This window comes from Ovis aries, chromosome 20 (genome assembly GCF_016772045.2).
Source record: "Ovis aries strain OAR_USU_Benz2616 breed Rambouillet chromosome 20, ARS-UI_Ramb_v3.0, whole genome shotgun sequence".
In the NCBI taxonomy this organism is placed as follows: domain Eukaryota; kingdom Metazoa; phylum Chordata; class Mammalia; order Artiodactyla; family Bovidae; genus Ovis; species Ovis aries.
The window spans coordinates 13169604-13196547 of NC_056073.1; the positions used below are offsets into that span (position 1 = coordinate 13169604).

Below are 26944 nucleotides of genomic sequence, written 5' to 3' on the forward strand. Positions count from 1 at the left end.
CTTGCCTGGGAAATCCCATGGACGGAGGAGCCTGGTAGGCTACAGTCCGTGGGGTCGCAAAGAGTCAGATATGACTGAGTGACTTCACTTTCACGCACTGGAGAAGGAAATGGCAACCCACTCCAGCGTTCTTGCCTGGAGAATCCCAGGGATGGGAGCCTGGTGGGCTGCCATCTGTGGGGTCGCACAGAGTCGGACACGACTGACGTGACTTAGCAGCAGCATACTGCGCTAGATACAACATGGGTGCTTTCTCACCAGTTACTCATTCCCCACATTCCTCAAAACAATCCTGAGGTTGGTATCAGAGTTTCCATTTTAAGGATAAGAAGATTAAGGCTCAGAGAGGCTATGTGCCTTCTCAAATATTGCACAGCAAGTGATGACAGTAAATAAGGTGAATGTTGGTCTGAAAAGATATGAAAAGATTGGAATGTGGGCAAAGGTCAAACAGGATTCTAACCCCAGGGCCAGGCAGGGAGCAATGGACTGGGTCGGTGGCTAGAGAGGAGCCAGCCAATTTTTCTTTCATACTTCTGGACAATATGCTGGTAAGCTGTGGGGACCATCCCCGGCACCATGTCTAGCTCCAGCTGTTGTTCCTACCTGTGGGTTGTGAGGGCTTGGGAGAGATTTTCGGTCTGAAGGTTGGGGCTGGTAATCTTGGGCAAAGACCCTAGGGATGAGATGATAAGGCCTGGGGGAGGAAATGGTGGCTGTCTCCATGGCGTCAAGGAACAATTTCAACTGAGATGATTTCACCCAGCAAAGGGCAAAGGAGAAACATGAGATAAGGAAGGTCCTGCCCTGTACTGGGGGAAGGAGGGTCAGAAAGGGTCAGAGGCTCAGTCACCACTGTGTGTACATGGGGGGTGGGATGGACTGGAGCGGGAGGCCAAGGACCAGCCCTGTGGGTCGGTGGGTGAGTGGATTTGTGAGCTGGGAGGTCCTGGGGCCAGCAGTGTGGGTTGTCTGGGAAGGGTGGAGGGGGTGGTCCGTGGGGTCGACTTCAGGGCAGTGCTCTCTAGGCCTGGAGCCCAGGGGTGGGGACCTGGTGACGTAACGGCTGAGGGGAATGGGGAACAGGGAAGTTTCAGCATCGCTCTTGCCCCAGGCTGAGGATTCTTTCAGCTCCTACTGAGTCAAGTCCTTCTCTGGCTTGGCTCCTAAAATGAATGGACATCCCTCCCCAAGCTGGGCCTTCAGCATCAGACAGGCTATGAGGGAGGGGGCAGGAGCCTGGGAAACTTGTATTGTGTGTGTGTGTGTATGAGAGAGAGACAGAGACAGAGAGAAAGAAAAAGACAGAGAGAGATCCGTTGGATCCAAACTCTTAAGACAGCCCCAGGAGACAGGCGGGGCCAGGAACTGCCCTGCCTGAAACGTGGCTAATTAGAACAGTCCAGACTGAGATTGTAGAAGTAGTAAGACTCAGACTCCCTGAAGCCAGCTTCTTATTTTAGAGGTGAGGAAACTGAGGCACAGAAAGAGGAGTGGCTGGTTAAGATCTCATAGGACTTAAAAAAAATGAATCTTCCTACCCCCTCCAGAGAACTGGCAGCGATCATTAAGATGACCCGCTGACGGGGATCAGTGGCTACCTCCGGTCTTAACATCCATCAGAAACCTCATTTCCCTCATTTTAAAATAGCATTAAATAAATAGCTCCTTTCTCACAGAGTTGATGGGAGAAGAAAATGACCAAGAGCTTAGAACAGTGTCTGATGCGTAGTAAGCACCTAATAAATGTCAGACATGATAATGATGACGGCGGTGATGATCATAAAAGATGCCACTGTTTTAAAGGTGACGGCCATTTGACATTGAGTCTGATCTTGCCCGGGCTGTGCTGCAGCCACAGAACTGGGTCACCCATCCAGGAGAGAAAGGGGAAACAGCAGCTGTCTGGGGTGAGGGTTCTGTCTGCCCCTCCGCATCAGGGTCCCCAGCCTTGCATTTGCCTACTCGGCCTGTCCTTCCTGGTCTCTGCTAGGAAGTTCCCCTGTGACTCATGAGAGTCCAGACCCCTCCTGGCCAGCAGCACCACGGCATTAGCCTGGGAGCCCCCAAGGGCAGGGCTTAGTCCTTCATCACCACTTGCTCAGCCCAGTCCGCCTGGCCAGCCACCCACTCCCCCCAACCCTCACCCCTCAACCCCGCCCCAGCCCCAGAGGGATCAGCAAAGGCAGCTGCCTGCCACGTGGCTGCCGGCCGGCACAGCGTCGGCCTCCTGCCTCAGCCCCTGGGCCTGCTGTGGACCGCCAGCAGCTGACATCCACATTACGCTTCCTCTGGGCTGACGCACACTCTTCTGGTACTTTGCACAGTCACTCATTTAATCCCGGGAGATCAGCTCTGCGCTTATCTCCGTCTCGTGGAGGAGGAAACTGCTGCAAAGAAACTTTGAGTGATTTGTCGGGGATCACGGAGCTGGTCCAGGGTGAGCCAGGCACCACTACAGTATACAGTTCTGAGGGCTCCCTTCCCCCTCCTCCTCCAGGATTTGGTGGCCTAGGTTGTGTGAGTGAATGAAGGACTTGGTTCCTTGCCTGCACACTGTGGATCGCCCTCTGGCTGCGACTATCACGGTATTACGGTTCCACTTCCCCTCCCTCTTGACTATGTGGGAAAAGACCTCACTGCCCATTTTGCGCTATGATTTCAGTTCTGAGGTCGGCTTTTCTGTTCTCGTCCCTTTCCCAGATCCCTACCTCTTTCTATTTCTTATTATTTGTCTGGCCACTCTACAACCCTCGTTGGACTCCTCTACCGGTCCCCACTTCCGGATTTGTACCGAGAGTCCGAGCGTCTCTTCTTATTGGCTGTGGGGCAGCCGTCTGTAGGGAACTGGCCAATCAGAAGCTTTCTTCCGCCCCCGCCCAGCATTACAGGTTGTCAGTTCCCTGTGGGCAGACATTCTTAGCAGGGATAGACACGCGGTGATGGGCTGGGTGGAAAGAGAAGGACTGTCTAGAGAGGCATGTGAAGAAAGAGGTTCAAGGCAGGACAGAATTGGAACCACAGAGGCCAATCTAGCACTCCGGGTTCCTCTCTCCTAGTTCTGAATTGCTAGTCCCTCCTTCTGGGGTGTGCTAAGTACAAGGAATGCTATTTCCAGAACTTCAGCAAACTCTTTTGCACTTCGACTTTCCTCTGCCCAGCCCGTGGGCCTTAAGAAGTGGGCATGGACCCTGATGTTTACTCGCTGGTATTTGCTTCTGAGTCTGGCCTTGGTCCACTTTGGCCCAGGCCAGATGGGGCAAGCTGTATGGTGTAACAACCCTTCCTTCTTACTCGGCCAAGAGGCTGCCTCTGACCCAGTCCCACCAGGGCTCTGAGGCTGAGGGGTTTGCCCATAGGGAGGAGCTACATGGAGCAACCCTAGGTCCTTGTGATGCTATCTATAGGATGGTGGAGGGGAGCAGACTTGCAGGTGCCCACTGAGACCAAGGACCCAGCTGCCCCAGGTAACCTGCAGGTGCTGGTTGGTACTGCCAGGGGCTCCTGGCTGGGCTTGGGTTTCTAGGTGTAGTGGGGACCACACAGCTCTGTGCTGCCTTAATAGCAACCCTGAGTGAGAGATAGAAATGCTTAGGGTGACATGCTTTGCAAACAGAAATGACCTCTGCAAACTCTACCTGGCTTTACAAACGATGGTTGGAACCTTCAAATGCAGTGGGGCAGGTTGAGTCAGGAGGAGCCCACTGGCCTGTTCTGGGCTTTTCTGTGATGTAGTGAGTGACTGAGCAAGAATTAGCAGCCAAACTGGGACCAGTTGCCTGCTGCCTGTATGAGCCCTGAGAGGTATCTGCAAATCTGTAATGAATTTACCTGGAAGGTCTCTGGGGCTGTGGGGAGCCTGCACTGCAGGCCTCAATCCATTCCTTCCTCCTGTCTGAGGCAAATCCACCTGGGGAGGGAGTGATTTCTCTAATATGCTCCAATCTCAGAAGCTGCCTTTGCCTCTGGGTACATGTGTCACCTGGGGTTAGAATTAGATTTGGTTATGAGTGACAGAAAAACGCAATTCATAGGGTTTTAAAAAATCTCAATTTTTCTTTCTCTCTTATATAAATGAAGTCTGGTGGAATTCAGTCCAGGTTTGTTATGGTGGCTCTGTAAACGTCAAGAATCCAGGCTCCTTCTATTTCATTGTGTCACCAATCTCAAACATGGCCTCCAACTCATGGTGCAACAGAGCTCCAGCCACCACTGCAGCCAGCTAGAAGGGAGTGGTAAAGAGGAGCACCCTCTGCACACTATAAGTCACATCCGTAAGTCACACAGATTGAACGTGAATGTGGACGTGAATGTGAAGTTGCTCAGTCGTGTCCGACTCTTTGCGACCTCATGGACTGTAGCCTACCAGGTTCCTCAGTCCATGGGATTTTCCAGGCAATAGTGCTGGAGTGGATTGCCATTTCCTTCTCCAAGGGATCTTCCCAACCCAGGGATTGAACCTGGGGCTCCTGCATTGTAGACAGACACTTTACCGTCTGAGCCACCTCTCTGTATATCCCACTGGATAAAATTTAATCATATAGCTGCACCTAGCTTCAAGGGAAGACCAAAAACTGTAAACTTTAGTGTGGGTGGTCTTATGCTGAGCTTAAAATCAATAATCTTCTTGCTGAAGAAGAAAGTGGAACAAATGCTGGAATACAGCTAGCTGTCCTTTCTGCAGCATGAGACTTGAGTAGAAGGTTCTGGGTGCTGTCCCTCTGGAGAGCAGCTTGGCTGTGGGGAGTGGGGTCCTGCTTCCTCATCCAGGGCCTGCCTCCAGCTTCGGGGCTTGAAGTTCCCCTCAGAACTCTGAGGATAGCAGGAGTATGATTCTCGTGGAGCCTCCAGTAAGGAGAGGATCAGTTTGATGATCAAGGCGAGCCATGCCATCCCAAAGAGGATCCAGAGTGACACTGTGTTCTGGTACCACAGAGGGTAGTTCCGGGAGGGGTTCATTCCTGAGGGAGAAGCAAGGTCAGAGGATGCAGACCTGGGAAAGTCAGGGCCAAGTTCCCCAAACAGAAACAGACACACACGGCTTTGTTTGTATAAACAGAACGTGGGAGGTCCAAACTGGTTTGAGATTGTTGGGATCACCTCCCTAGATTCTAGGAAGCCTCCCTGGATTAACTCCTAGAGTTTTGACCTAAAATTCCCCTTTGTCTTTCTGAAGGACTCTGCTTATACTCTATCCCAGTGGTTCTCAAAGTGGGGCCTGTGGACCAGCACCATCAGCATCACTTGGGAGTTTGTTAGAAGTGCGAATGGTCTGGATTCCATTCCAGATCACTGAATCAGAAACTGTGTCATAGGAAATCCTCCAAGAGTGTGTAATACCTGCTCTGTGGTTTGCCTGTTTCTATGTTTGGTTTTCTCAAAGGAAAGGCAGCTTGCCGGCAGCTTTAGGAAGAAGAAATGGAACTGCTGGGGTTTGTATCCAGGCTCAATTCTCACTAGCTGGGTGACTGTCATCTGCCTGAATGTCCTTTGCCTGTGAAATGGGGACAATAATTTCTCCTTGGGATTCCCTGGTGGCTCAGATGGTAAAGCGTCTGCCTGCAAAGCAGGAGACCCGGGTTCGATCTCTGGGTCAAGAAGTTCCCCTGGAGAAGGAAATGGCAATCCACTCCAGTACTCTTGCCTGAAAAATTCCATGGACAGAGGAGCCTGGTGGGCTACAGTCCATGGGGTCGCAAAGAGTTGGACACGACAGTGACTTCACTGGCTTTTAGATAGGTCCTACATTCTCATCCCAGTGCCCACCATCTACTTCTCCAGACTGGATTTGCACGTCTCTCCCTCTTGAGCACTGTGCTCCGGTCACTCTGGTCCTTCCCGTTTCTCCATCTATCAACCTTCCTGCCCCAGGGCTTTTGCACTCGCTGTCCTCGCAGTTGAGAAAGCTCTTCATTTCCTCACCCTTCAGATCCCAGCTCAGAGACTAGACTGAGCCTCTGTGTTACCCTCTCTCACAGCCCTCGGCCAGGTAAGTTACTTACTCTCTCTGGGCCTCAGCTTCCTCATCTATAAAACGGGGACAATAAGAGGGTCCACTTTCTAGGACTGTTGTGATTATCATATGGTTCATATCGCAAGGTGCTCAGAATGGTGCCTGGCATGCAAGATCTGTAGTCAGGTAACTGGTTTTCTCACCTTTGAAGCCCCACAGATCAGGACTGCATAAGGAGCAACTGAAGGAGAGAACAGATGGAGCTCCCTGTGAGGCTTAGGTAGGGCTTCCCTGTTGGCTCAGCGGTAAAGAATCCGCCTGCCAAAGCAGGAGATGAGGGTTCACTCCTGGGGCTGGGAAGATACCACATGCTGCAGAGCAAGTAAGCCCGAGCACCACAGTTACTGAGCCTGTGCCCTAGAGTCTGGGAACTGCAGCTACTGAAGCCCAAGCGCCCTAGAGCCTATGCTCAGCAGCAAGAGAAGCCACCGAAATGAGAAGCCCGCACAGCAACTAGAGAGTAGCCTCACAGCAACGAAGACCCAGCACAGCCAAAAAGAAATTTAAAAGTAAATAAAATTATATATATAAGAGGCTGCTCATAACTTAGTTCTTCCCTCTGTCCCGGGGGTCTGTCTTATCTCCCTCATCAGAACAAGACTGCTCAAAGGGCAGAGACCTGGCCTTTTATTTCTCTGACCTCTGTTCACTTCCCATTCTGTCCTGCGGGCCCCAACACCACTGATCCTTGCTGTCTTCCCCAGCCTGGACGGATCTCCTGGGTCCCAGCTCAGGGATGAGCGCACAGCCCTCGACCTGACATCACCACCTGGCAGCAGCCCGGATTGGATTACGCTGATTGGGTTAGGAGGCCACGATTCCGCTGGCGGTCCCAGATGACAGCAGCTGTGAGCCAGCTCTCTGCCCCCAGGGACCCGTTGGCTTGGCTTGCTCCTGTCAGTGGAGGGGAGGAGGTGTTCTCCTCCCTTCTTATTTCATTTTTTCTTTAGCCAAAATCATAAGCAGCAGGAGACCTGGCAGCTGGCAAGGCGCTCAACGGAGTTGCAAATGCAACTGGGGGCCGTGGGGGCTGGCTGCAGGGCCAAGGAGGAGCAAGCGGCCGGGGCCTGGGGGCTGCTCTGACTGCAGCATTCGCGCAGGAGGAACGGCTCTGAAGACAACACCCCTGTGGCTGCTGACATGGGACAGTGGAGGCCCAGAGTCCAGGTGGTGGACCTCAGCATTCCCATCTGAGGAAGGGGTTTGACCCTGTCCCTAGAGGACAAGGAGGGCTGAAAGACATGGGGAATAGGTGAAGGTGGATTGTTCCCTCTCAGCTATGGAAGATTCCAGAACATGTGCATATGAGGATCCCTAGCTTGGGAGTCTATCCTAGACCTGTCCTTGGCTTGCTTGCACTATGACTTTCATCAACTTCTTTCTCCTCTCTGGGGCTGTCGATGAGGCAGAGGGGGGCTGGTTGTGCAGGCTGGACACTGCACAACCCTAAAGGGCTGCCATTCACACCCAGCACAGGAAAGATGTGCTCGTGGACCTGGTATGGCCTCTGTCCTTGTCTCCACTAGGCTCTACGACCTTTAAGAATTACAGGTACTATCATGTCACCTACCCAGCTCCTCTGAAAACCTGCAGAACTTTCCTGTAGTCTTAGGACAGAGTCCAAAATTCATGACTCAGCCTGAGAGAGCTCTCTATGTGACCAGGCCCTGCCTCCCTCTCCACTCTGAGCTCCCCGCTTCCCCACTGGACGTGGGTGCCCAGGAAATACACTTCTGACCAGTCCAGTTGCAGTAGCCTCAAGCCAGAGCTGTGTGTTCTCACAGAGAGGGCAAATGAGGGCACATGTGGTCACTTGTCAGGAGGCACTGAGACGGCTGCAGAAGGAAAAGTGTGTGGTGCAGGGGACAGAGCTGCCCATTGCCACTCCATGGCTGTGGTCTGCCCAGCACCCCTGTGGACTTAAAGGGCCCTCATGGGTTCATACCAGGCCTTCTCAGTCAAAGCATGTGGTGGAAGGAGGCTCTGGGGGGCCTGCACCCCACACACCAGCCTCCCTGCCCTGTCAGTCCCCATAGGGTGGCTCACAGGGCAGCAGGGACCCTCTGGTCAGCCCTCCTCACTCCTGCAGAGATGGCTGTGTGGAGGTCGCTGCCCACCTCCCAAGCCCCTGCTCCCGCAGTGGTGGCAGAGACCTTGTCTCCTCTTTCCAGGGTGCCATGTCTAGAGATGCCTGCCCCCTCCCCATGGCCCTGCCTTCCCTCAGGGGACCATGGGGCCTCGGGACAGCCTCACAGAGCCTCACAGAGCGTCCTAACAACTCACAGAGGTTTGTCCAGACATGCTTCTAAGGAGCCTACTGTCAGCTCTTCCCACCTAGGACCGACCTCTGGAGCCCTAGTGATCAGTGGGCACCAAGAGACTGTAGTTAGGGGTCCCATTCCCATTTCTCTTCCCCGCTTTTTGCACTGGGCACCCTCAGAGAACAAGGACTTGTGGGTTTAAAACTGGGGCAAGTTCTGAGTTTCATCCTTTGAGCCCTGGGGTAGGGGGGAGAGTTGGTGGGAGGGTGCCAGAACGACTACAGGAAGCCCTGAGGTTTTCAGAGGAGCTGGGCAGGTAGCGTGAATTTTTTTTTTTTTTTCGGCTGGCCCCCACTGCATGTGGGATCTTAGTTCCCCAAGAAGGGATCGAACTAAGGCCTCACATGGGAAGCACAGAGTCTTCACCACTGGACAGCCAGGGACGTTCCAGAGCTTGTCATTTTTAAAGGTCATAAGAGCCAAAGGGGCACAAGGACAGTGGTTGTGCCAGTCCATGGGTGCCCTTCTCTTTGTGCTCTGTGTGAATGGCAACCACTTAGGGTTGTGCAGTGCCCAACCTGTCCAACCAGCCATATGCAATGGCCCTGCCTAGACTAGGGAAACGGCAGTGGGAACAGAGAGGAGAGGACAGATCCAGAACTCATTCTCTGAGCTGCACGTGTGTGTGTGTGTGTGTGTGTGTGTGTGTTTGGGGGGCAGATGAGGCCTTGGGGACACTGGCGTCACCTCTCCTCAGACACATTTCTCCTCTGGGCCCAGGAGTGGAAGCATGACTCACTTGGAGGAAACCATCCCAAAGACTTCCTTCCAGAGCAACAGCGTCCCTTCCAGGATGGGGGACACCTGGAAGGGGCAGTATGAGGCGCCGACACTGGACCCTTGGGATGGAGAGGTGCAGGGAAGCGGGCCCCGACCACAGGCCAGAAGGTGCTGGCCATCACCCGGCCCAGCCCCTTGTTTTACAGACAGGAACACTGCGGCCCAGATGGGGGTTATGGGAGGCCGTCCGGAAAGGGTAAGAGTTCTTGGAGGCAAACAGGTCAGAATTCGTGTCCTACTAGCTGTGTGATCGCAGGCAAATGATTTGGCCTCTCTGAGCGTCATCTTCCTCCTCAGTAAAATGCAGTGACAATCATTACTCTTAATGGGCTAGCTGTTTGTTACTTTGGTAGGACCTCATTTCTTCTTTTATTAAATTTATCTACGTATTTGGCTGCACTGAGTCTTAGCTGTGGCACGCGGGATCTAGTTCCCTGACCAGAACTAGATGAAACCCGGGCCCCTGGCATTGAGAGCACGGAGTCTAGCCACTAGGCCCCCAAGGAAGTCCCGGGACCTCATTTCTGTATTCCAGGCTGGGTTCTGTCTTTCTCTGAAGGAGAAAAGGTACTCCTCCCCGGTTTAGGATCATTGATGGGAGTGGGGGCACAAAGCCCGCCTGAGGCCTGCGTGTGGTGGTGCTGGGGGCCACTGCTCGTTTGGTGACCCTTTAGGGCAGGGAGTGAAGGGGGATGGGGCTGCCCCTGCGCCCACTGAATGCCCCTCTGCTGCCCCCTGCTGGGCACCCACCGGGCTCTGTTCTGAGAGGACAGTTGCTTCTGGGCCCTTACCTTGCCCACGATGAGTGATGACCGTCGAATAAACCCCACCCTGGACACTCTGGACCACACAGCCCTTTCTTGCTGATACGCAAGAGTTTGGAGGCTGACTGGGGGCTGCAAGAGGCTGGGGTTTTCTGATGCTCCAATGCTCTCCTGCCAGACACCCCTATACTGTGATGGGGGCAACGTGGCCCTCAACCCAGGGATAGTAAGAAGCTGGCATTTTGTGGGGCAAGGTGAAGTGTGGGAGAGGTGAATGAGAGAGGCCCTGGCCAAAGATGGATGGGGGAGGGGACCCAGAGCCCCCCCTTTTCTGATAAGCTTTAAAAATAATAGGGGACCCTGTGGGATCCTCAGCTTCCTCGGAATGACTAGAAATGTGGCTTACAGCCCGAGGCGCTGGGTTCAAACTCCAGCTGTCACTTTTAGCTGGGCGGTCTTAACCCCATCACACCACAAAGGCAGGCTGAACCAGCCAAACTAAGCCTGTGTGCTCTGGACTTTGGGTCCCCACACCCCATGGGGCTGGGCACGCCCCTGGGATGCGGGCTGCTAGCAGATGCGTGCAGGTGCCCCTCGCGTCTCACCAATCACGTAGTCACCGAAGCCCACGGTGCTGAGGGTGATGAAGGAGAAGTAGAAGCCCTCCACGTAGGTCCAGCCTTCCATGTGGTTGAAGAGCAGCGGGGGCAGCAGCAGGAAAAGCAGGAGGCCCGACAGGAGGGCGCTGGAGCCCGCCAGCCACCGGGCCTTGGCCGGGTCCTGTGGGTGCACACGGTGCCCAGCCCCTGTGAGGCTAGTTCTGCCCGACATGTGCAGCCGTGGGATGGTGGAGTGGGGTCGGGCAGATAGCCTGGGGGGTACTGAGCTGCAGACAGGGCTAGCACTCCCCTGGGTAAGGAGGGAGGTGCCCTTGGGTCTTCTCCACCAGTGCGTGTTCTCCGGGCTTCTGAAAAGGGCTTGGCTGCCTCGTGCCTTTCCTGTCTCCCCACTGATGCCCCTTTGTTACTGAAGACCCCCCCTATTCTGGGCAGTGACCCCCCAATCCCACTACTCTCCCATCAGGAACCCTGATTTCCAGAAAGACCTTCTGCTTCCACCAGTGACCCACCCTCTGGGGCACCCCTGACTGCCATCCTTTTCTACCAGAGACTCTCCCTCCAGGTGGCAGTGGCGGCCCCCACGGCCCCCTCACCTTCCAGGCGCCCCCCAGCCTGTGAGCACAGCGGTGTACACCCTGCTGCAGGCAGTGCCCCAGGCGGTTGAGCACCATGAGGTTGAGCGGGATCCCCACGAGAGCAAAGAAGATGCAGAAGAGCCGGGCGGCCATCGTGCGGGGGCTCAGGTTCCCGTAGCCTGAGGGCAAAAAGGGGACACTTCAGGGAGCCTTTCCATCCTCAGGGGCCCTGGTTCTACCATTGCTACAGATGGGACGCGGCAGCTGGGATGCCCTTCCCGGGCACTGTGCAGGGACCGACACATCCTTCCCTCAGCCCGGCCTTAGCCTCCCTTCCCATGGAGGTCATGCCCCAGACCTGCAGACTGGAAGACCAAAGCTCTAGGAGGGACGGTGTTTGCACCATAAAACGTGAGAATCCCGTTTGTTCTCCATTCGCTTCTTCCCTCCCTGGGCGGGCAGAGGGACACGGGAGGGGGACACGGGTTAGGGTTAGGGTTAGGGACAGAAGGATGCTGAGCCCCAGGGCCCTCCTCCCACTCAGAGCTGGCCCAGACAGTTTTAGGGCTATACCAAGTGGAGAGAAGGGAGAGGGACAGAGTCCACGTTGGGGATGGTAGAGCTGGGCAGAGAGGCTGCGAACCTCTGAATCAGGTGGGCCTGGGGCAGGGGGTGTGGGGGTGTGGGGCTCAGAGATGAGGGCATCCTGCACACCCGGGAGGCCTGGACCACAGCGACTACATCCGCAGCCCCTCCTGCTCTGGAGCTCAGGGAATGCTGGTGGAATGGGTATTTTGGAATTTATTAACAAGTCAGCATTCGTTGAGTGCCCACGGTATGCCAGGCTTATGCTAGACCCCCTGGGGTGTAAGGATGAATAAACACCATCCTGCCTCATCCTTCTGGGGCCCGTGGAATCAAGGGGCCTCCCAAGCATGCTTGTTTCATGGTGGAGGACTACACAAGTCCCCGGGTAGCCTGAGATCTGCTTCCAAGAAGTATTGTCTAATTTAAAGCCAGATAGAGAGTCGAAAGTGAAAGAGGATAGTGAAAAAGTTGGCTTAAAGCTCAACATTCAGAAAACGAAGATCATGGCATCCGGTCCCATCACTTCATGGCAAATAGATGGGGAAACAGTGGAAACAGTGTCAGACTTTATCTTTTTGGGCTCCAAAATCACTGCAGATAGTGACTGCAGCCATGAAATCAAAAGACGCTTACTCCTTGGAAGAAAAGTTATGACCAACCTAGATAGCATATTCAAAAGCAGAGACATTACTTTGTCAACAAAGGTCCGTCTAGTCAAGGCTATGGTTTTTCCTATGGTCATGTATGGATGTGAGAGTTGGACTGTGAAGAAGGCTGAGCGCTGAAGAATTGATGCTTTTGAACTGTGGTGTTGGAGAAGACTCTTGAGAGTCCCTTGGACTGCAAGGAGATCCAACCAGTCCATCCTAAAGGAGATCAGCCCTGGGTGTACTTTGGAAGGAATGATGCTAAAGCTGAAACTACAGTACTTTGGCCACCTCATGCAAAGAGTTGATTCATTGGAAAAGACTCTGATGCTGGGAGGGACTGGGGGCAGGAGGAAAAGGGCACGACAAAGGATGAGATGGCTGGATGGCATCACTGACTCTATGGATGTGAGTTTGAGTGAACTCCAGGAGTTGGTGATGGACAGGGAGGCCTGGCATGCTGCGATTCATGGGGTCGCAAAGAGTTGGACACGACTGAGCGACTGAACTGAGAGAGTCCTCTGGGTGCATCTGCTTAGCTCCACTCTGGGGAGGAAAGGGCGGCAGGGGGTCGGGTGGGGCGAGGTGGTAGTGGCGGTGGCTGGGATCCTGGTTCCTGGGGCCAGCATCCTGGCTGGAGGAGGTAGCAGTAGCCACCAGTGGGGTCAGCCTGCCACCTGGTGGTGAGTATGGTGTCATGCCAGCGCCGGGGCGGAGCGGTGGGCTGGTTAATGGGGCAGCCCCACTGAGTTATCTCCTGGGTGTAGAGTTGGAGGGGTCTAGGCCACTCTTCTCCAAACAACAGCCCCCAGACACCCTCCTAGGACAAGTTTCGCCTCTGCTCTCCTGAGGACGGGGCCAGAGAAATGGGAGTGAGAACTATTCGGGCGTCCCTGTGTGTTGGGGAGGAGAGGGGCTTGGGGAGGATGGTGATGGGGCTGAGGAGGTGCCTTAGTGAGCTGGGGGGAGGCCTCTGGCAGTGGCCACCTTGCCCAAGGCTGAGACAGAGGGTTCTGTCCCTCCTTCCTTCCTGCGTTCCCCTTATTCTCCCGCACCCCATCCTGCCGCCCTTCCAGGCTGTGTAGGTGGGTTTGACTGAGCAGACCAGAATGTCCAGAGGGGTTTTACCGCTACACAGGGGACCCTCTGCCTCCTGAAAGGTTGTGTAGCAGAAACCCCCAGGGCAGCACCTCACAAACCTTCCCGGAACCTGGGTGGAGGGCAGGAGCCGATTCAGCACATCTTCCATAAGACCAAGGTTCTGCTCCCAGGCGGTGTCCAGGCTGCTCAACCTGACTGTGCTTGAGGTCCTAGAAACGCCTCCGAAAGTAGCTGGTCCCCGGTCTCTCAGGCGAGGGCACCCTCCCCAGCACCCCTCCCTGACCCCATCCTTCTCTTACCGATGGTGGTGATGGTGGACACGGAGAAGAAGAAGGAGCCCACGAACTCCCAGCGTCCCATGCTGGTGGTGTTGCCAAGGACGATGTCCCCATTTTTGTATGCCTCGATGATGCCCTAGGGGAGAGGCTGTAGTGACCACCAGGCTTTCTGGGGCAATGGGGCCCCTGCACCCAAACACATACACACATACACACACACGACCGTCCTTGTAACCACTCTGATCCCAGCCTGTCCGAGGGAAGGAGTCTCTTCCTGTCCAACCAGGGCCTCCCCAGGGTAGGGAGCATGGGGCCAGCTCCTTCCCCTGTCCACCCTGGAGCCCAGATCAGCCCCCGGTATTGCCCTGGCTGGGAGAACTCCATTTGTTTTCACTCCTGTTCACTCTCATTTTTGCAACAAGCCCTGGTCAGGACCTGTATGTGAGGCATCAGGGGAGCTGAAGATGAAAGAGACATGACCTCAGTTTTCAGTGGGACAAAGCCAAACTTAACTTTGTTTCTTTTAATTTTTGAATTATCTATCTATATTTTTGGCCATGTCAATCAACATGTGGGATCTTAGCTCCCTGATTAGGAATTGTGCCCTTGAATTGGAAATGCAGTCATAACCACTGGATTGCCAGTGAAGCCCCCAAACTCAACTAACTTTGATACAGTGTTGTCCATGAAGCTTTAGGCGCCCAGACAGTGCAGCTACCCGATTCTGGGCAAGACAGCCAACTTCTCTGTGCCTCAGTCTCTTTCTCTGTAAAACGGGAATAATAATAGCACCCACTTCCTAGAGTTGTTGAGGTTTTAGAAGAGTACCTGAAACACGGTTAAGGTTAGCAACTGCTATCATTATCATTATTATGAATATAAATGCTGTAGAAATACAGGATAGGAAGGGTGTGCATTCTGATGGGGGTAGGGGCAGAAGACTTCATGGGGAGGGTGACTGTTTTTCTTTAACGTACCAAAGCACAAAATACAGTTTTATTAAGAATTATGTGTGTTTTCCCCCATGATTCTCGATTTTCTGAAATGTGCTTATTTTGCCTCCATACATCCTTTAAAGAATGTGTGTCATCAACTCCAGCATTCTGTACAAATGTGAGAAGGCGGCTGAGGGTGATGTTTTAGTTGGGCCTTCGTAGAGGGTTAGCTAGGATTGTTCTTGGTAGAAGGAGATTTAGGGAAATAGGACCACAGGAGCAAAGGCTGGAAGGGAGGACTGGGTCTGGGATATAGACTAGGGAGACTGAAAGGTAGTTGGCAGCCAGGCCGTGCGAGGCTCTGCCAGGCTGGGGATGGAGTGGCAGGCCTCGCCCAAGGTCACTGAGTAAAGGGGAGCAAGCACAGGTATGTGTTCTCCGTGGCAGCTGGCAGCACAGAAGATGCTGGCAGATCCGGAGAGGAGAGAGTCCTGCAGGGGTGAGTGACAGAGAGGGCCTGGCCTGCCTCCCGGCACAGAGTGTCCAGGAGGCACTGAGAGGAGGTACCCAGAAGCCCAGGGCTCTGGCCTTATTTGGTGCGGGTAGTGAGGGACGCACCTAAGAGCATTCGGAAGGTGTGTGGATGCGGGGGCAGAGATTCGGAGCAGGGAAGAGCAGAGCTGCTTACTCTTGGCCTGGGGGGAATTTGAGGGCTGCTAGGAAGGTGCAAGAGGAGAAGGGGGCGGGAGAGGATGAGATGGTTGAATAGCATCACCAACTCAACGGACATGAACCTGGGTAAACTCTGGGAGATGGTGAGGGACAGGGAGGCCTGGCATGCTCCAGTCCACAGGGTCACAAAGAGTTGGACAAAGCTTAGCAACTGAACGACAACAACAGGAAGTTACATGAACATGTCTGCCCTCATTGGGGAGATCTGGGTTTGAGACACCACATCTGTATTCCTGGGGACGGTTGAAGCCACAGGGGGCTGAGGAAGGAGGTGAAGTGGAGGTGACCAGGAAGTGGGTGGAGGGGAAGAGATGAGAGCTCTGCCAGGAGACTTGGGAAGCACCCCCGTATGCAGATCTGCACCGAGGCAGTCCTCATGGTGGTTGAGAGCCCCAGCGCCCTGACTATGAAGCCGTGCCTTCGTATGAAATCTCTCTGAGCCTCGGTTTCCCCATATCTACAATGGGCACGATAATAATGACGTCTACCTGTGAGACAGGTGGGGCTGGAGCTAGTTCACACACTAGGAACAGAGCCTGACACACAGTAAGAGCTGCATAGACGTATTTCCTACCATTCCCATTGCCATCACTGTCACATTTTGGGGGGCCAGGCTGCTCGTAATTGAAGTTTGCCACCTTTTCAAGGGGAGTGTCACACAGCCTCCAGGATTAGGCGGTCTGTATTTGTAGAAGTTTAGAGATAGTGGTTGGAGGTGTCACCTGAGATTCTTAGCAGAGATAGTCCTTCCCCTGCTGGGTTCCAGGCCTGACACATCCGCCCAGGCCCAGGGCTCAGGACTTCGCCTCCGTTCCAGTGCCCTTGGCCCTTGCCACCAGACACACTTCTCTGCTACCTTCTGGGGACCAGCTCTGGGCTGGCAGCTCTGGGACACAGGCCCTGCTTTCCTCGCCAGAAAAGGCACCCGGATTGCAGTGCAGGGATGTCTGGCTTGGGTGCAGCTGTCTGTGCTCATGGACCAAGCCAGGGACCCAGAGATGGACTCTTGCGTCAGATCGGAGCAGCTCTCCGTCCAGCCCAGGGTCGAAGGAGACCTTCACCCATCGTGAGGCCTGGAAGAACCCTCCCCTGCTTGCCCCCCTCCCCTCGCCCCGCTGAGTCTTCCCCCACCCCCTCAGCAGTCTCTGCCCTCCACGACCTCTGCATCCTCCCACCCGCCGACCCCTGCAGACCCTCCGGGCCCTCGGTGCGTGCCCTCAGACTCGGAGAAACCCGGGTTCAGCCACCGAACGTCCTTGTGTCTGCTGCTTTCTTTTTGCGCACCTCAAGTCCCCGGGCCCCTGGCTCCTGCACCTCGGCCCCATTCCACTTAACCTGGGGCGGTGTGTGTGTGTGTGTGTGTGTGTGTGTGTGTGTGTGGCAGCGGGGATAAGAGCGCTCTGCACCCACTTTCCTCCCAGCCCTCCCAGCCTCCAACGGTCTTGCTGCCAGCTCACTCATCATCAGACCAGACCAGCGCCCTCTGCTGTCCCCGCCCCCAGGTCTCAAATTCGCACGTGGGTCTCCTGTGGAAGGGGCCACGGGTGCCCCTTCGCCCTTCGCGCGCTGTCCGACCCAACACAGTGCCCTGAGTTCCCAGGTGGACCCCTCCTGCCTTCTCCCAATCTGAGCAGCCCGCTCTGTCCTAACGCTGCCCGGACCCGGTCGGGCCCCACCAGCTCTGGACCCCGTCAGTGCGCCCCCTATCGCCTTCACCCCGAGATTTGGATGCGTGCGCCACGAAACTCTCCAGACAGGGAGGGTCCCGATCTGGAGAGTCTAGCCCTCTCGCCCCGAACCCTGGGCTCATGGCGCCGCGCTGCGCATCTCTCTCGCCCGAGCCGGGGTCTTTGCATTGGGGTCCATCCAGCCCAGGACGCTGGTCTCCACCCTGCAACGCGCGCCCACAGTCGTCCGCGCGTCCGTGCCTTCCACTTTATTTCGGAGAAGTGCTCCCGGCGGTGCCCTGATCGGAGCCGGGCCGTGCCCTTTCGCCCGTGCCCTTGCGCTCCGCTAAGCCAGAGCCCCCGCTCCCGGGCCGCCCAGACGCTCCCCTCACCCGGATCAGCGAATCCAGCGCCGGGCCATCCAAACACGTGAAGTTCCGCAGCAGCGCCCACTTGTCGCGCTGGAATCTCTTGCTGGAATCGTGCGCCGCGGGGCTCTCCAGCAACCAAAACACGCAGGTGCCCAGGACCAGGTAAGTCAGGTAGGCGAGCAGCAGGAGCAATGTGCTCGGCACCGGCACCGCGCAGCCCGGGACCCCGCGCTCGCTCGCATCCCAGGCTCTCCCTCCGCACTTAGCGGGAGAGGCGGAGTGGCGGGAGTCGGGAGCCATGGACCCGGACCGAGGCGCAGAGGAAGGGCTAGGGAGGAGCTCGGCTGGTCTCTTCTCTGGCCAACGCGCGCCTCTGCCCCGTTTTCTCAGCAGAGGAGGTGTGTGCTGCGGAATGGGACAGCTCTGCCCCACCCCGCACTGGGATCCAATCCCGGGACAAAAAGAGGGTAAGCTGTGGGCATCTGGCCCCGCCTCGAATGCGTGTGGCGTGCCCACCCCCCAGGCACGCCTAGCTCAGGGAGAAGGGGAGGGCCGCTGGTGACCGCAGGCGCTGGGAAAGACCTGCCCAGGGCCTCCCCGAGTGCTGTCTGTAGCAAACGGTGGGAGGAACTCTTGCAGACCGCACTCAGGGGGAGGAGAAAGCGGCAGGCAAGTTTATTTCCCTGAGGCCCTGGGATCATCACCAAGGGCCCGCTGCCTGTCAAGCCCTCTCTGGATCTCTCCCATCACCATCCTTGCCTTATATACCCAAGGATTTGAGATCCCAGCAATCTATCGCCAATTGCTCGTGAACTTGGGAGGCAAGAGGAGTCTCTGCCAGTGGGCTTGTCCATTCCCTGCTTCTGAAGATGCCCCCTTCCCCATTCCCTCCTCCACCCGGGATGGAGGAAGGATTCAATATAAAGAGTCCTGGGGGTTCCCAGTTTCTCAGGCTTCTCCTCCATGCCAGCAAGTCCTGGGTGTAGCCCGGGTCTCTTGCTGCTGTAGATCCTTCCCTGGGTGTCCCACCCAGAGCCTCCTCGGCTTCTCGGTCTAACCTCAGTCCTGTCCAGAGGTCCCCAGTCTGTCTTGCTGAGAGAGGTTTGCAGTCCTTGGTGAGTTTGGGCCTTTTGTAATGTGCGTGTGTGCTAATTCACTTCAGTCGTGTCCAACTCTTTGTGGCCCTATGGACTGTATGTAGCCTGCCAGGCTCCACTGTCCCTGGAATTCTCCAGGCAAGACTACTGGAGTGGGTTGCCATGTCCTCCTCCAGGGGATCTTCCTGACCCAGGGACTGAATCCATGTCTCTTAACATCTACCTGCAGTGGCAGGTGGGTTCTTCACCACTACTGCGCCCACCAGGGAAGCCCCTGGCTTGGGACGGACTGGTATAAATCTCTTCTCCTTCTGGCCAGAGGTGTCACAGTCGGGCAGGAGAGAGGCCAGGCTGCATGAGGTATTCCCAGAGGAGGCTGGGCCTCCTCACAGCTCGTTTCCTGGAAATCTCCTGGGATCAGCTGGGCTGGTGTTTTCCCAGGGAGGGTTTGGAAGGGCTTGTAAGAGCCCAGAAGGGGTAATGAGATCAAAGGGTGCCATGAGGCAGTCAAGGGAGGCCATACTCAGGAAAGTGGGCGGGACGCCCAGGAGTGCTGAAGCCTTGTTCACGGACAGCTCTAGACCTCTAGGCAAGGGGAACTGGCAGACCTAGAGGCAGCCAGCCCACCCCTCTAGCTGGAGCTTCCTGAAGGCAGGCATCCTCTTTGCATGATGATGGCTCCAGAGTCCCTGCCTGGGCCAGTGGGTCCCATGGGTGTGCGTCATATCCTGGTCTGCCCGTGCCATGAGGTTTTGGTTGCCTCTCTGCTTGTCTAGTCCTTCCACCTGGGGGGCAGGAGCGTCACTGCTGCTGCCCTGGAGCCTGGCCCGGCGCCTGACACACACTGGGGGCCTGATGATGCCTCACACACGTATCAAATGAGGCACAGATACAGCCTCAGATACAGCCTTTGTTTGCTGTCCTGTATGAGATCTTCTGGGGTAGGGGGTGGGGGCAGTTCAGGAAGTGCGATGGAGATTTGGTCATAATGATCCATGTCTGGATTCAACTTTTTTGGGTCATTTTAATTTTTTTAATTTTTTGGCCATGCTGCACAGCATGTGGGATCTTGGTTCCCCAACCAGGGATCAAACCCACACCCATTGGAAGAGTGGAGCCTTAACCGCTGGACCACCAGGGACGTCCCCGCAGGTGGAGGGGCTTGGGAATCACAGCACACATCCGTCTCCCGTTCTGTCTCCTTTCTGTCACTTTCTTGAGCCCTCCTGTCTCCTTTCTCTCTCTGGAGAGCTCCTGAGACCAGTTCTGGCTGGGAAGTGAGTGGGCTGGCTGAGGAGGAGGTGTGGCAGGAAATCCAGGGGGCCTCTGGGGTGGACAAAGGATGCTGTGAGGGGCTTCTGCGGCCACGGTTTGGGGGCAGGGCTCATGCAGAGATGGGAATCTTCTGAGGTCTAGGGAGCCCACTGGTCTCGGGGGCTCCCCCTTCCTTGAGACCAAGGCCTCTGCCGAGCAGCCAGAGCTGGGAGCACCGGTGCAGAAGCAGGGGGCCCAGTGGGAGGACCAGCGCCAGCCACGCCAGGCCCAGGAGGATCCAGATGGCTGCCAGACTCCGGTACACCGAGAGGTAATGCTTGCTGGGGTCTGTGCCTGGCAGGGAAGGGGGACACTATCAGTGTCAGTGGTCTGAGGGACAGCCACCCTCCAGGTTCCAAAAGGGTTCCCACCAGCCTCCCCCTAATAAGGATCAGCAGGTGAGGCCCCTGGGGCGGGGAAAGGGTGATGGGTTCCCGGACCAGTGACTTCTAAGGATGTTGTGAGAATTTCCAGCAGCCTCACAAAGTGTTTGTCTCCCTTGAATAACCAGGGGCTCTCTGGTCCTCAAGAATTACCCCCTTCCCCCTGCTGACATCCCCCCCACCCCGAATCCCAGTGGCCCCCACCCTGTGATCTGTGGCTGCCCCTTTCTCACCGACGACATAGTCCCCGAAGCCGATGGTGCTGAGGGTGATGAAGGCGAAGTAGAAGCCCTCGCTGAAGCTCCAGCCCTCCACGTGGCTGAAGACCATGGGTGGCAAGATGAGAATGAGCAGCGTCCCCAGTGCCAAGAAGAGGGCCAGGCCCAGGATCTGCAGCAGCTGGAAGCGGAGGAGTCTCTGAGTCCGCTCGGAAGGCCCATGGTTATAAGCAGGGGAGGGGGTCTGGGGCGAGCTAGGAAATGGGCTGGGCCATAGTCAGGTCCTTAGCCTGCACCCCTGTGGGGCGGGGGTTGTATTTCTCGGTGTGTGACATCTTGTCCAGGCCAGAGAAAGAGCTGGTCAGCAGGACTGTGTCAGTGGGTCAAGTTGGAGATGCCTTTCGGCTTGGTGTCCATGTGTGCAGGACCCCGAGGACTTAGATATAGGATGGAAGATGGTCCCTGAGCCGTCCCCAATCCTGCTACACCTCTGCCTCTTTGCATAGCTTTGCAAGGGCCCAGATGACAGGGTGGGCACTGGGGGTGTTCAGGGTGGCATGGAGTTCTCTGATGATCATGGAGGTGTGTGCCCAGATAGATCCCCCTTTGAAGAAGGCCTAGCTGAGCCGCCAGCAGGTGGCCTCCAACCGTCTCTCTCAGGGTGTATTTCAGCCTGGCCCAAGGGCACACCTTGCCATGCCCGATTGAGGCCGGGGCAGAGTCCTGGCCACGTCAGCGCCCACTGTGGGGCAGCTTGTGCCACCGGCACCTGCCCAGCTCCTTGAGGGGTGGGCTGAGGCTTTGTCCAGCCTGCGCCACAATTTCGCTCCTCCGTCCACCTGGTCCTTTTCGTCCATGGTTGTCGACCCCTAACACCCTGCTAGCCAGATTCTGTCTGGGCGACGTAAGCGCAAAAGAGTCTGTCCCAGAGGGGCTGTGGGGAGGGAGGACCTTACCTGGGAGCGTCTGGGCTGGTCCTCCCACCTCTCCAGCATGGTCAGGTGGGCACGCAGCCCTGTGCCCAGGTGGTTGAGGAAGCCCACGTTGAGCGGGATGCCCACCAGGGCATAGAAGACACAGAAGACCTGGCCTGCCTCTGTGCTGGGGGCCAGGTTCCCATATCCTGCAGGTGGGGGAGAGGGCGCAAATATGAGGAAGGGAGAATTCGGAATGGCCTCCCTGACAGACTCTAGCAGAGGCTGATTTCCCACCACCACAGGGAGGAGAGGTGCAAAGGGGAGAATGGGGCGGGGCTGAGAGAAAGCGCCTCTGTTCTCATGAACACTCTTCTCAACCTCTTCTGGAATGATCTCTATTGGTAAGTATCCTTCCAAAAACACCACCTCCAGGAAGCCCTCCTGACTGCCAGCCTCTTCCTGTTTACCAGGTGTGATTCCCCACAGTGCTTTGTGTCATTCCTATCTAGCTATCTAGTTTGCCCTGTGCTCCTATTTTTAGCGTGCTTATCTTATCCTTCGTTATTGGATCAGAAGCTCCTTGAGAGCCAAGCTTGGGTCTGATCCAAGGTCATACTCTGCTATCTCCACTCTATCCTTGGGTCTGATCCAAGTTCACACTGTGCTACCTCCACTCCAACTGCTTTAATGTCACCTGAATTCAAGGACGGTGTATGGAACTTAATTGGATGAATGGGGAGACAGGGCTCCGCAGGATGCAGGGGTTCCTTGTGGGAGGGGCATGGGTTTTCTGGCCGAGGGAGTAGAGCAGATGCTGTTGGCGCTCTGTCCCCTGGGAACACTGGGACAGCAGTTGCAGCTGAGTGGACAGCTCTTGCACACGCAGGGGACTCTCCACCCCAAGTCCCTACCTCTCTGTCTACCTGAGGGGTTCTTCTGGCCACAGGAGCGTGTTTGGTCTGGGGGCAGGTCTGAAATGCTGGAGAATTCATACATCCGGACTCAGTCCCCAACCAGCCAGGGCAGGAGTCGGTAGACAAATACGCCTCCTTCCTCCCCGCTTGGCTGGGCTCTCCTCAGTTTCTCAGAGGGTCCCCAGCACTGGTGAACCCAGTGGCCCTAACCAGTCCCCTGCTCATGATTGCAAACTCTGTTGCCCTTTCTCCTCTTCCTGTTTCACTCTCCCACTTCTCCTGCTTCCCAGAATCGTCTCTGAGATAAACCACATCCTTGTCTCGGCCACTGCTTTTGGGGAACTCAAACTTCAGTGGGGGTACTGGGGGTGGGCTTCTCCATCCCAACGCTTTACCTATAGTGGTGACAACCGTGCCTGCAAAGAAGAAACTGCTGCCGAAGTCCCAGTTGCTGGGGTTGGTGGAGTTGCCCTTGGGGTTCACGCCCTTCACCCAGGCTTCCATGATGACCTGTGGAGCAGCAGGGGGTGGGAGGAAGAGGTTGCTGATAGCACCGGCTGGTGGCCAGCCTCCCCGCTGCGTTTCACCTAGTGAAGTTCTTAAGTCACATTCCCATTTCATGGAAGAGGAAACTAAGGCTCAGAGTGGCTGACTTGCCCAAGGTCGCTGAATTCCAAGCTCACTTCCTGCTTCGCTGGCCAAGGGCTGAGTGTGATGTGGGCTTTAAGTGTGGCTAGCGGAAGAGAGATGGTCCCAAGGGGACAGACAGTACTTATGGAGCCATCCAGGTGGGACATGTTGCCTATAGCCAAGAGGGTGAGACCCCAGGGGTTGCCAGGACAATGAGAAGACTTTGGGTTGGATGTTCCTGAAAGGGTGTACTTGTGAACAGGAGGTTTGGGACCACAGGAAAGCCATGGGGCTGCCCTCTCTGGGGGCTGATGGTGGACAGAGGACCTTGAGTTCTCTGAGCTTCCAGGTGAGCTGGCAGGCTTGCTCTCTGCCGCCCCCTGGTGAGTCCCAGGTGTATAGGAGAAATTCCATCAGAAGCCAGGGCAAAGGTCTTCTCTACGTGTGTGTTGGTGGTGTATATGTGAGGTGAGTTGTATACATGTGGTGTGTGCATGGGCGCCGTATGTTGCACGTGTGTGCATGCTGTTCTTTATAGAACTTGAACCCTGCAGACTCAAGCCTAAGCCACTCTGTCCCCCGCCAAGCCCTCTAGGAGGTGGTCAGGACACCTGCCCCCATCTGCTCCCAAACCCCGCCCCTGTAGCCGTGAATTGTCCCAGGGTAGCCGTGCAGCCTGGCCACCTGGTAGAGCCCCAAAGGCCAGAGGGAGGTGGGGGGAGGGGAAAGCTCCGGCCTCCAGTGGCTGTGGGAACCGCTTCCCCGCTGGCTGCGTGAGCAAGCTCTGCCGGGGCTGGGGGTGACCCCTGTGAGGGCCAGGCCAGTCTGGATGTCGTGACAGGGGCTGTCTGCTTCTCCTCACTTTGGCAGAACTGGCCTCTTCTCATGTGAACCTTGGCCTCTTTCCCTTTCCCACACATCCAGAGAGGCCAGAACCGAACATTCCAGAACACGCCTGCTCCCCAGAGACCCTCGCCCATGGGAGCAGCGCTGCCCCTAGGAGCCGGCTGTCCCCTCCGCCAGTCTGGGGGTCTCCATCCTGCAAGGAGGGGCCGCAGTGCGGAGGGTGCTGGGGGGGGGGGGGCTCCCAGTGCGGACTGTGCATTCTGCTCTAAGAATCCCCGTGCCCAGGTGAGAAAGGCAGACTTGCACCCTGGGCAAGTTTCCTGATGGTGTCGGTCTTCAATACTGCTTTTGTTACTGTTTTAGCTCCGCTCCCCCTACTGTCATCTGAACAGTAGAGCAGGCCCTGCGTATCCAGGAGATTCACACCAGCGCAGTTCACACCGGGGATACGGAGAGTATCTCTGGGGTTCCTGGAAGAAATCCCGCGCGGACATCGAGCGATGACTGTCACGTGCGTTCTTTGGGAATCTTACCTGGCATTCTTCTGCTTCTCACTTGGACATCCCCTGGCAAGTGAAGGTCCCTCCCAAGGAGGCTGAGGACCCCCGGGGAGGTCTGGGGGCCTTTCATCAGTGGCACCTCCCTCAGGATTGCAGTCAAGCCTGTGCCTTTAATTACATACCAGCTACCAGTCCTCCCCCTGCTCTCTCTGCAGCTCCAGGGATTGCTTCCAACCAGGAGCTGAGGGTGGAGGGTTTCCAGGGCCTCTGCCTTACTCCCCATCCTGAGCCCTTCTCAGCCCTGACTGGGGTGCTATGGTCCCAGCCCTGTGCTGCTGGGGAGTGAGGAAGTGAAACCTGAGGCCGGAAGCCCCTTTTCCTGGGAGAAAGGGCTTCTCACGACTCTGGAAAGTTCTCTGACCAGCCAGCCTACCTCTCATCTTCTAGGCCTGCTGTTCTTGGGGGTCCATCAGTGTGGCCTGAGGACTTGTTAACACACAGCCTGTTGCCCTGGCTGCCCCCTGGAGTTCCTGACTCAGGAGGTCTGGGGTGGGACCTGAAGGGTGGCCTTTGTAAGGAGCATCCACGTAGGGCTGATGCTGCTAGGCCAGGGCCCAGCCTTTGAGAGCTGCCCCCTGCACTTATGTTAAGCTGTGTGGCGAGGAGAAGCTGGCTTGGGTTCGAGTTCTGCTTCTGCCATTAACTATGCAGCTCTGGGCTGCATACCCCACCAGTCCCTGCCTGCAAATCTGAGAGAGTGGTGGCAATAGGTAATTATGAGGAAACACACAGAAAACACTGGGCCCCAGGGGATGGACCGGTACTGGTCTACCCACCTCGTGATGGCCCTGCTCCCTGCTGTTTGGGGCACATTGTAAACACTCAGTAAAGAGCAGTCATTGTGATGAACCTGCATGTGGCTTGCTCCTTTGCGGTGGGCGTTGTGCCCCACTGGACCCCCTGGTCTCACCCTCCCCCACAACACCCTGGTTTTGGCTGGTTTCTGCGAGAGAGGGGACTGGGGCCCCAGAGTTTCTACAGAAGGGGTCCAAGCAGGGATGACCCATCTGTCACCAGAGATGCCCTGTCGGCACCAGAAGGGTGGGGCTCAGTCACCCTGGCTGTTGCTCACGAAGCCCAGGTCCGCGGCAGCTGGCGTGGTGGCTGCTCCTGACCTTCATCTGTGTCTCCCACCCACAGTGTGGTCAGCACCCCGGGGAGGGGGGAGGTGAGCTAGTGGGACGGTAGAGGAAGAAGCTGCCTGGAGCCGGGGAAGGGGAAGCGAGGAGTGTGGGGGCAGAAGTGTGCACAGCGCTGGTAGCCCTGACCCACGGTTCACATTTATGCAGCAAGTGGCAGCCTAGAGCCTTCCATCAGCTCTCAAACGTCTGCGGCACATATAAGACTATTCTCCTCACCTAGAAGGGGACCAGAGAGGTTAAGTGGCTTCCCCAATGTCACACAGCAATCCAGTTATAGACCCTGGGGGCCAGACTCTGACCTCACGTCTCCCCTGGCTCTCTGTGCCCATCACGCTCAGCTTCCAATGGGGCCTCAGCCATCGGCGATGGCTCTGGACCTGCATTCTGCGACTCTCCCCCTCTCCCCTCCCCGTCACCAAACTCCATCCCACATTAGCCTCCCCCCTCCACCTGCACAAACTGCTCCACGGCCTGCTGGTCCAGGCAGGTGTAGTTCTCCAGGAAGCGCAGCTTCTCAAACTGGAACCGGTCCCTGGACTGAGACTCTGCCTGCTTCTCCAGCAGCTGGAAGATGGTGGCGCCGAGCAGCAGGTAGCAGATGTAGGCCAGGAGCAGGGGCAGCACCCGGCCGCCCCAGCGGCTGCACAGCCCGGCGCGGGGCATGGCGGGCCCAGGACTGTGCCAGGGCCGTGGGGGTGGCTGTGGAAACGGAGGCGGGAAGCACCCGGGGACCTGGTCCGGCCTCCTGCCTGCCTCACCCTCCCTGGCGGCACAGGTGTTCGGAGGCTGGGGAGTCTGTTTGAACAGTGCAGCTCAGCTTGGCTGCACTAAGTGCCCTGAGTGCAAACAGGACTGCCACCCCCCACCCAGGCTTTTTTTTTCCCCATGGAGAGCAGCAGGTCAGCGGCAGGGACCCCTCAAAGAGAACTAATGGTTCTCCTGAGCACATCGTGTCCCACTTTTTGCCTTCAAGTTGGATGGGTGTTTGGGGACCAAATCGGATGCTCCGCTTCACTCTGTCCCGGCTCCCTTAGCAGCTCCCAGCTTCTCACCCATGACGGCTTCTGAGCCCCAGGCTTAGGAGCTGGGAAGAAATCAGAACGGGTGTGAATAAAACTTGCACTCAGTTGCCTTGGCTACAAAATGGGGCTGGAAGGATGGACCTGCCTCTTGGGGGAACCCATGGATGAGAGACCTGGGTGACAAATCAGGAGAAAGCAAACAGACAAATGACAGCCGGGATGAGGAAAAGTGTGAGGGTTGATGTTCCTAAGAAACCGGATGCATTTGCTTTAGAGTTTTTGCTGAAAATCCTCCTTGCTTGAAATCCTTAGCAGGTTCCCTTGGGAGGCTACGTCAGTGAGACGTGTGAGTAAAAAGATGCTAAAACAGAGTGCCTCCCGGCCCGGAGGTGCTAGCAGTGGTTCACTCTGGGCGGGTGGAATCGAGGCTGTTTTCCTCTCTTTCTCTGTGCGCGTGTGTGTATTTGCAGCAGCTTTTTTTCTTTTTTAAATTTATAACTCACATGCTA

The 26944-nt window shown here is 56.2% G+C and overlaps 2 protein-coding genes across 2 annotated transcripts; both read right to left on the minus strand.

Moving 5' to 3' along the window:
• Positions 1-4031: 4031 nt before the first annotated feature.
• On the minus strand, positions 4032-17778 carry KCNK17 (potassium two pore domain channel subfamily K member 17). Its single transcript, XM_027958491.3, has 5 exons — positions 17414-17778; positions 13709-13823; positions 11092-11252; positions 10484-10658; positions 4032-4961 (listed from the first exon to the last, which is right to left on the minus strand). The coding sequence occupies exons 1-5, from the start codon at positions 17690-17692 to the stop codon at positions 4666-4668; spliced, it is 1026 nt and encodes a 341-aa protein (XP_027814292.1). The 5' UTR covers positions 17693-17778; the 3' UTR covers positions 4032-4665.
• A 1715-nt stretch (positions 17779-19493) lies between these two features.
• KCNK16 (potassium two pore domain channel subfamily K member 16) lies at positions 19494-26172 on the minus strand. Its single transcript, XM_004019206.6, has 5 exons — positions 25864-26172; positions 22631-22745; positions 21361-21527; positions 20420-20585; positions 19494-20097 (listed from the first exon to the last, which is right to left on the minus strand). Exons 1-5 carry the CDS (start codon positions 26074-26076, stop codon positions 19874-19876), a joined length of 885 nt encoding a protein of 294 aa, XP_004019255.2. The 5' UTR covers positions 26077-26172; the 3' UTR covers positions 19494-19873.
• Between the last annotated feature and the right edge of the window lie 772 nt (positions 26173-26944).

Excerpts from the sequence above, each read along its gene's own strand:
- KCNK17 (XM_027958491.3), bottom strand. The coding sequence starts at position 17,692 with ATGGCTCCCGACTCCCGCCACTCCGCCTCTCCCGCTAAGTGCGGAGGG. Across the intron at positions 11,253-13,708 it reads GTCCACCATCACCACCATCG|GCTACGGGAACCTGAGCCCC; the intron begins GTAAGAGAAGGA and ends TTTTGCCCTCAG. Across the intron at positions 4,962-10,483 it reads CTTCGGTGACTACGTGATTG|GAATGAACCCCTCCCGGAAC; the intron begins GTGAGACGCGAG and ends CTTCTCCCTCAG.
- KCNK16 (XM_004019206.6), bottom strand. The coding sequence starts at position 26,076 with ATGCCCCGCGCCGGGCTGTGCAGCCGCTGGGGCGGCCGGGTGCTGCCC. Across the intron at positions 20,586-21,360 it reads ACCAGCCCAGACGCTCCCAG|CTGCTGCAGATCCTGGGCCT; the intron begins GTAAGGTCCTCC and ends CTCCGCTTCCAG. Across the intron at positions 20,098-20,419 it reads CTTCGGGGACTATGTCGTCG|GCACAGACCCCAGCAAGCAT; the intron begins GTGAGAAAGGGG and ends CTTCCCTGCCAG.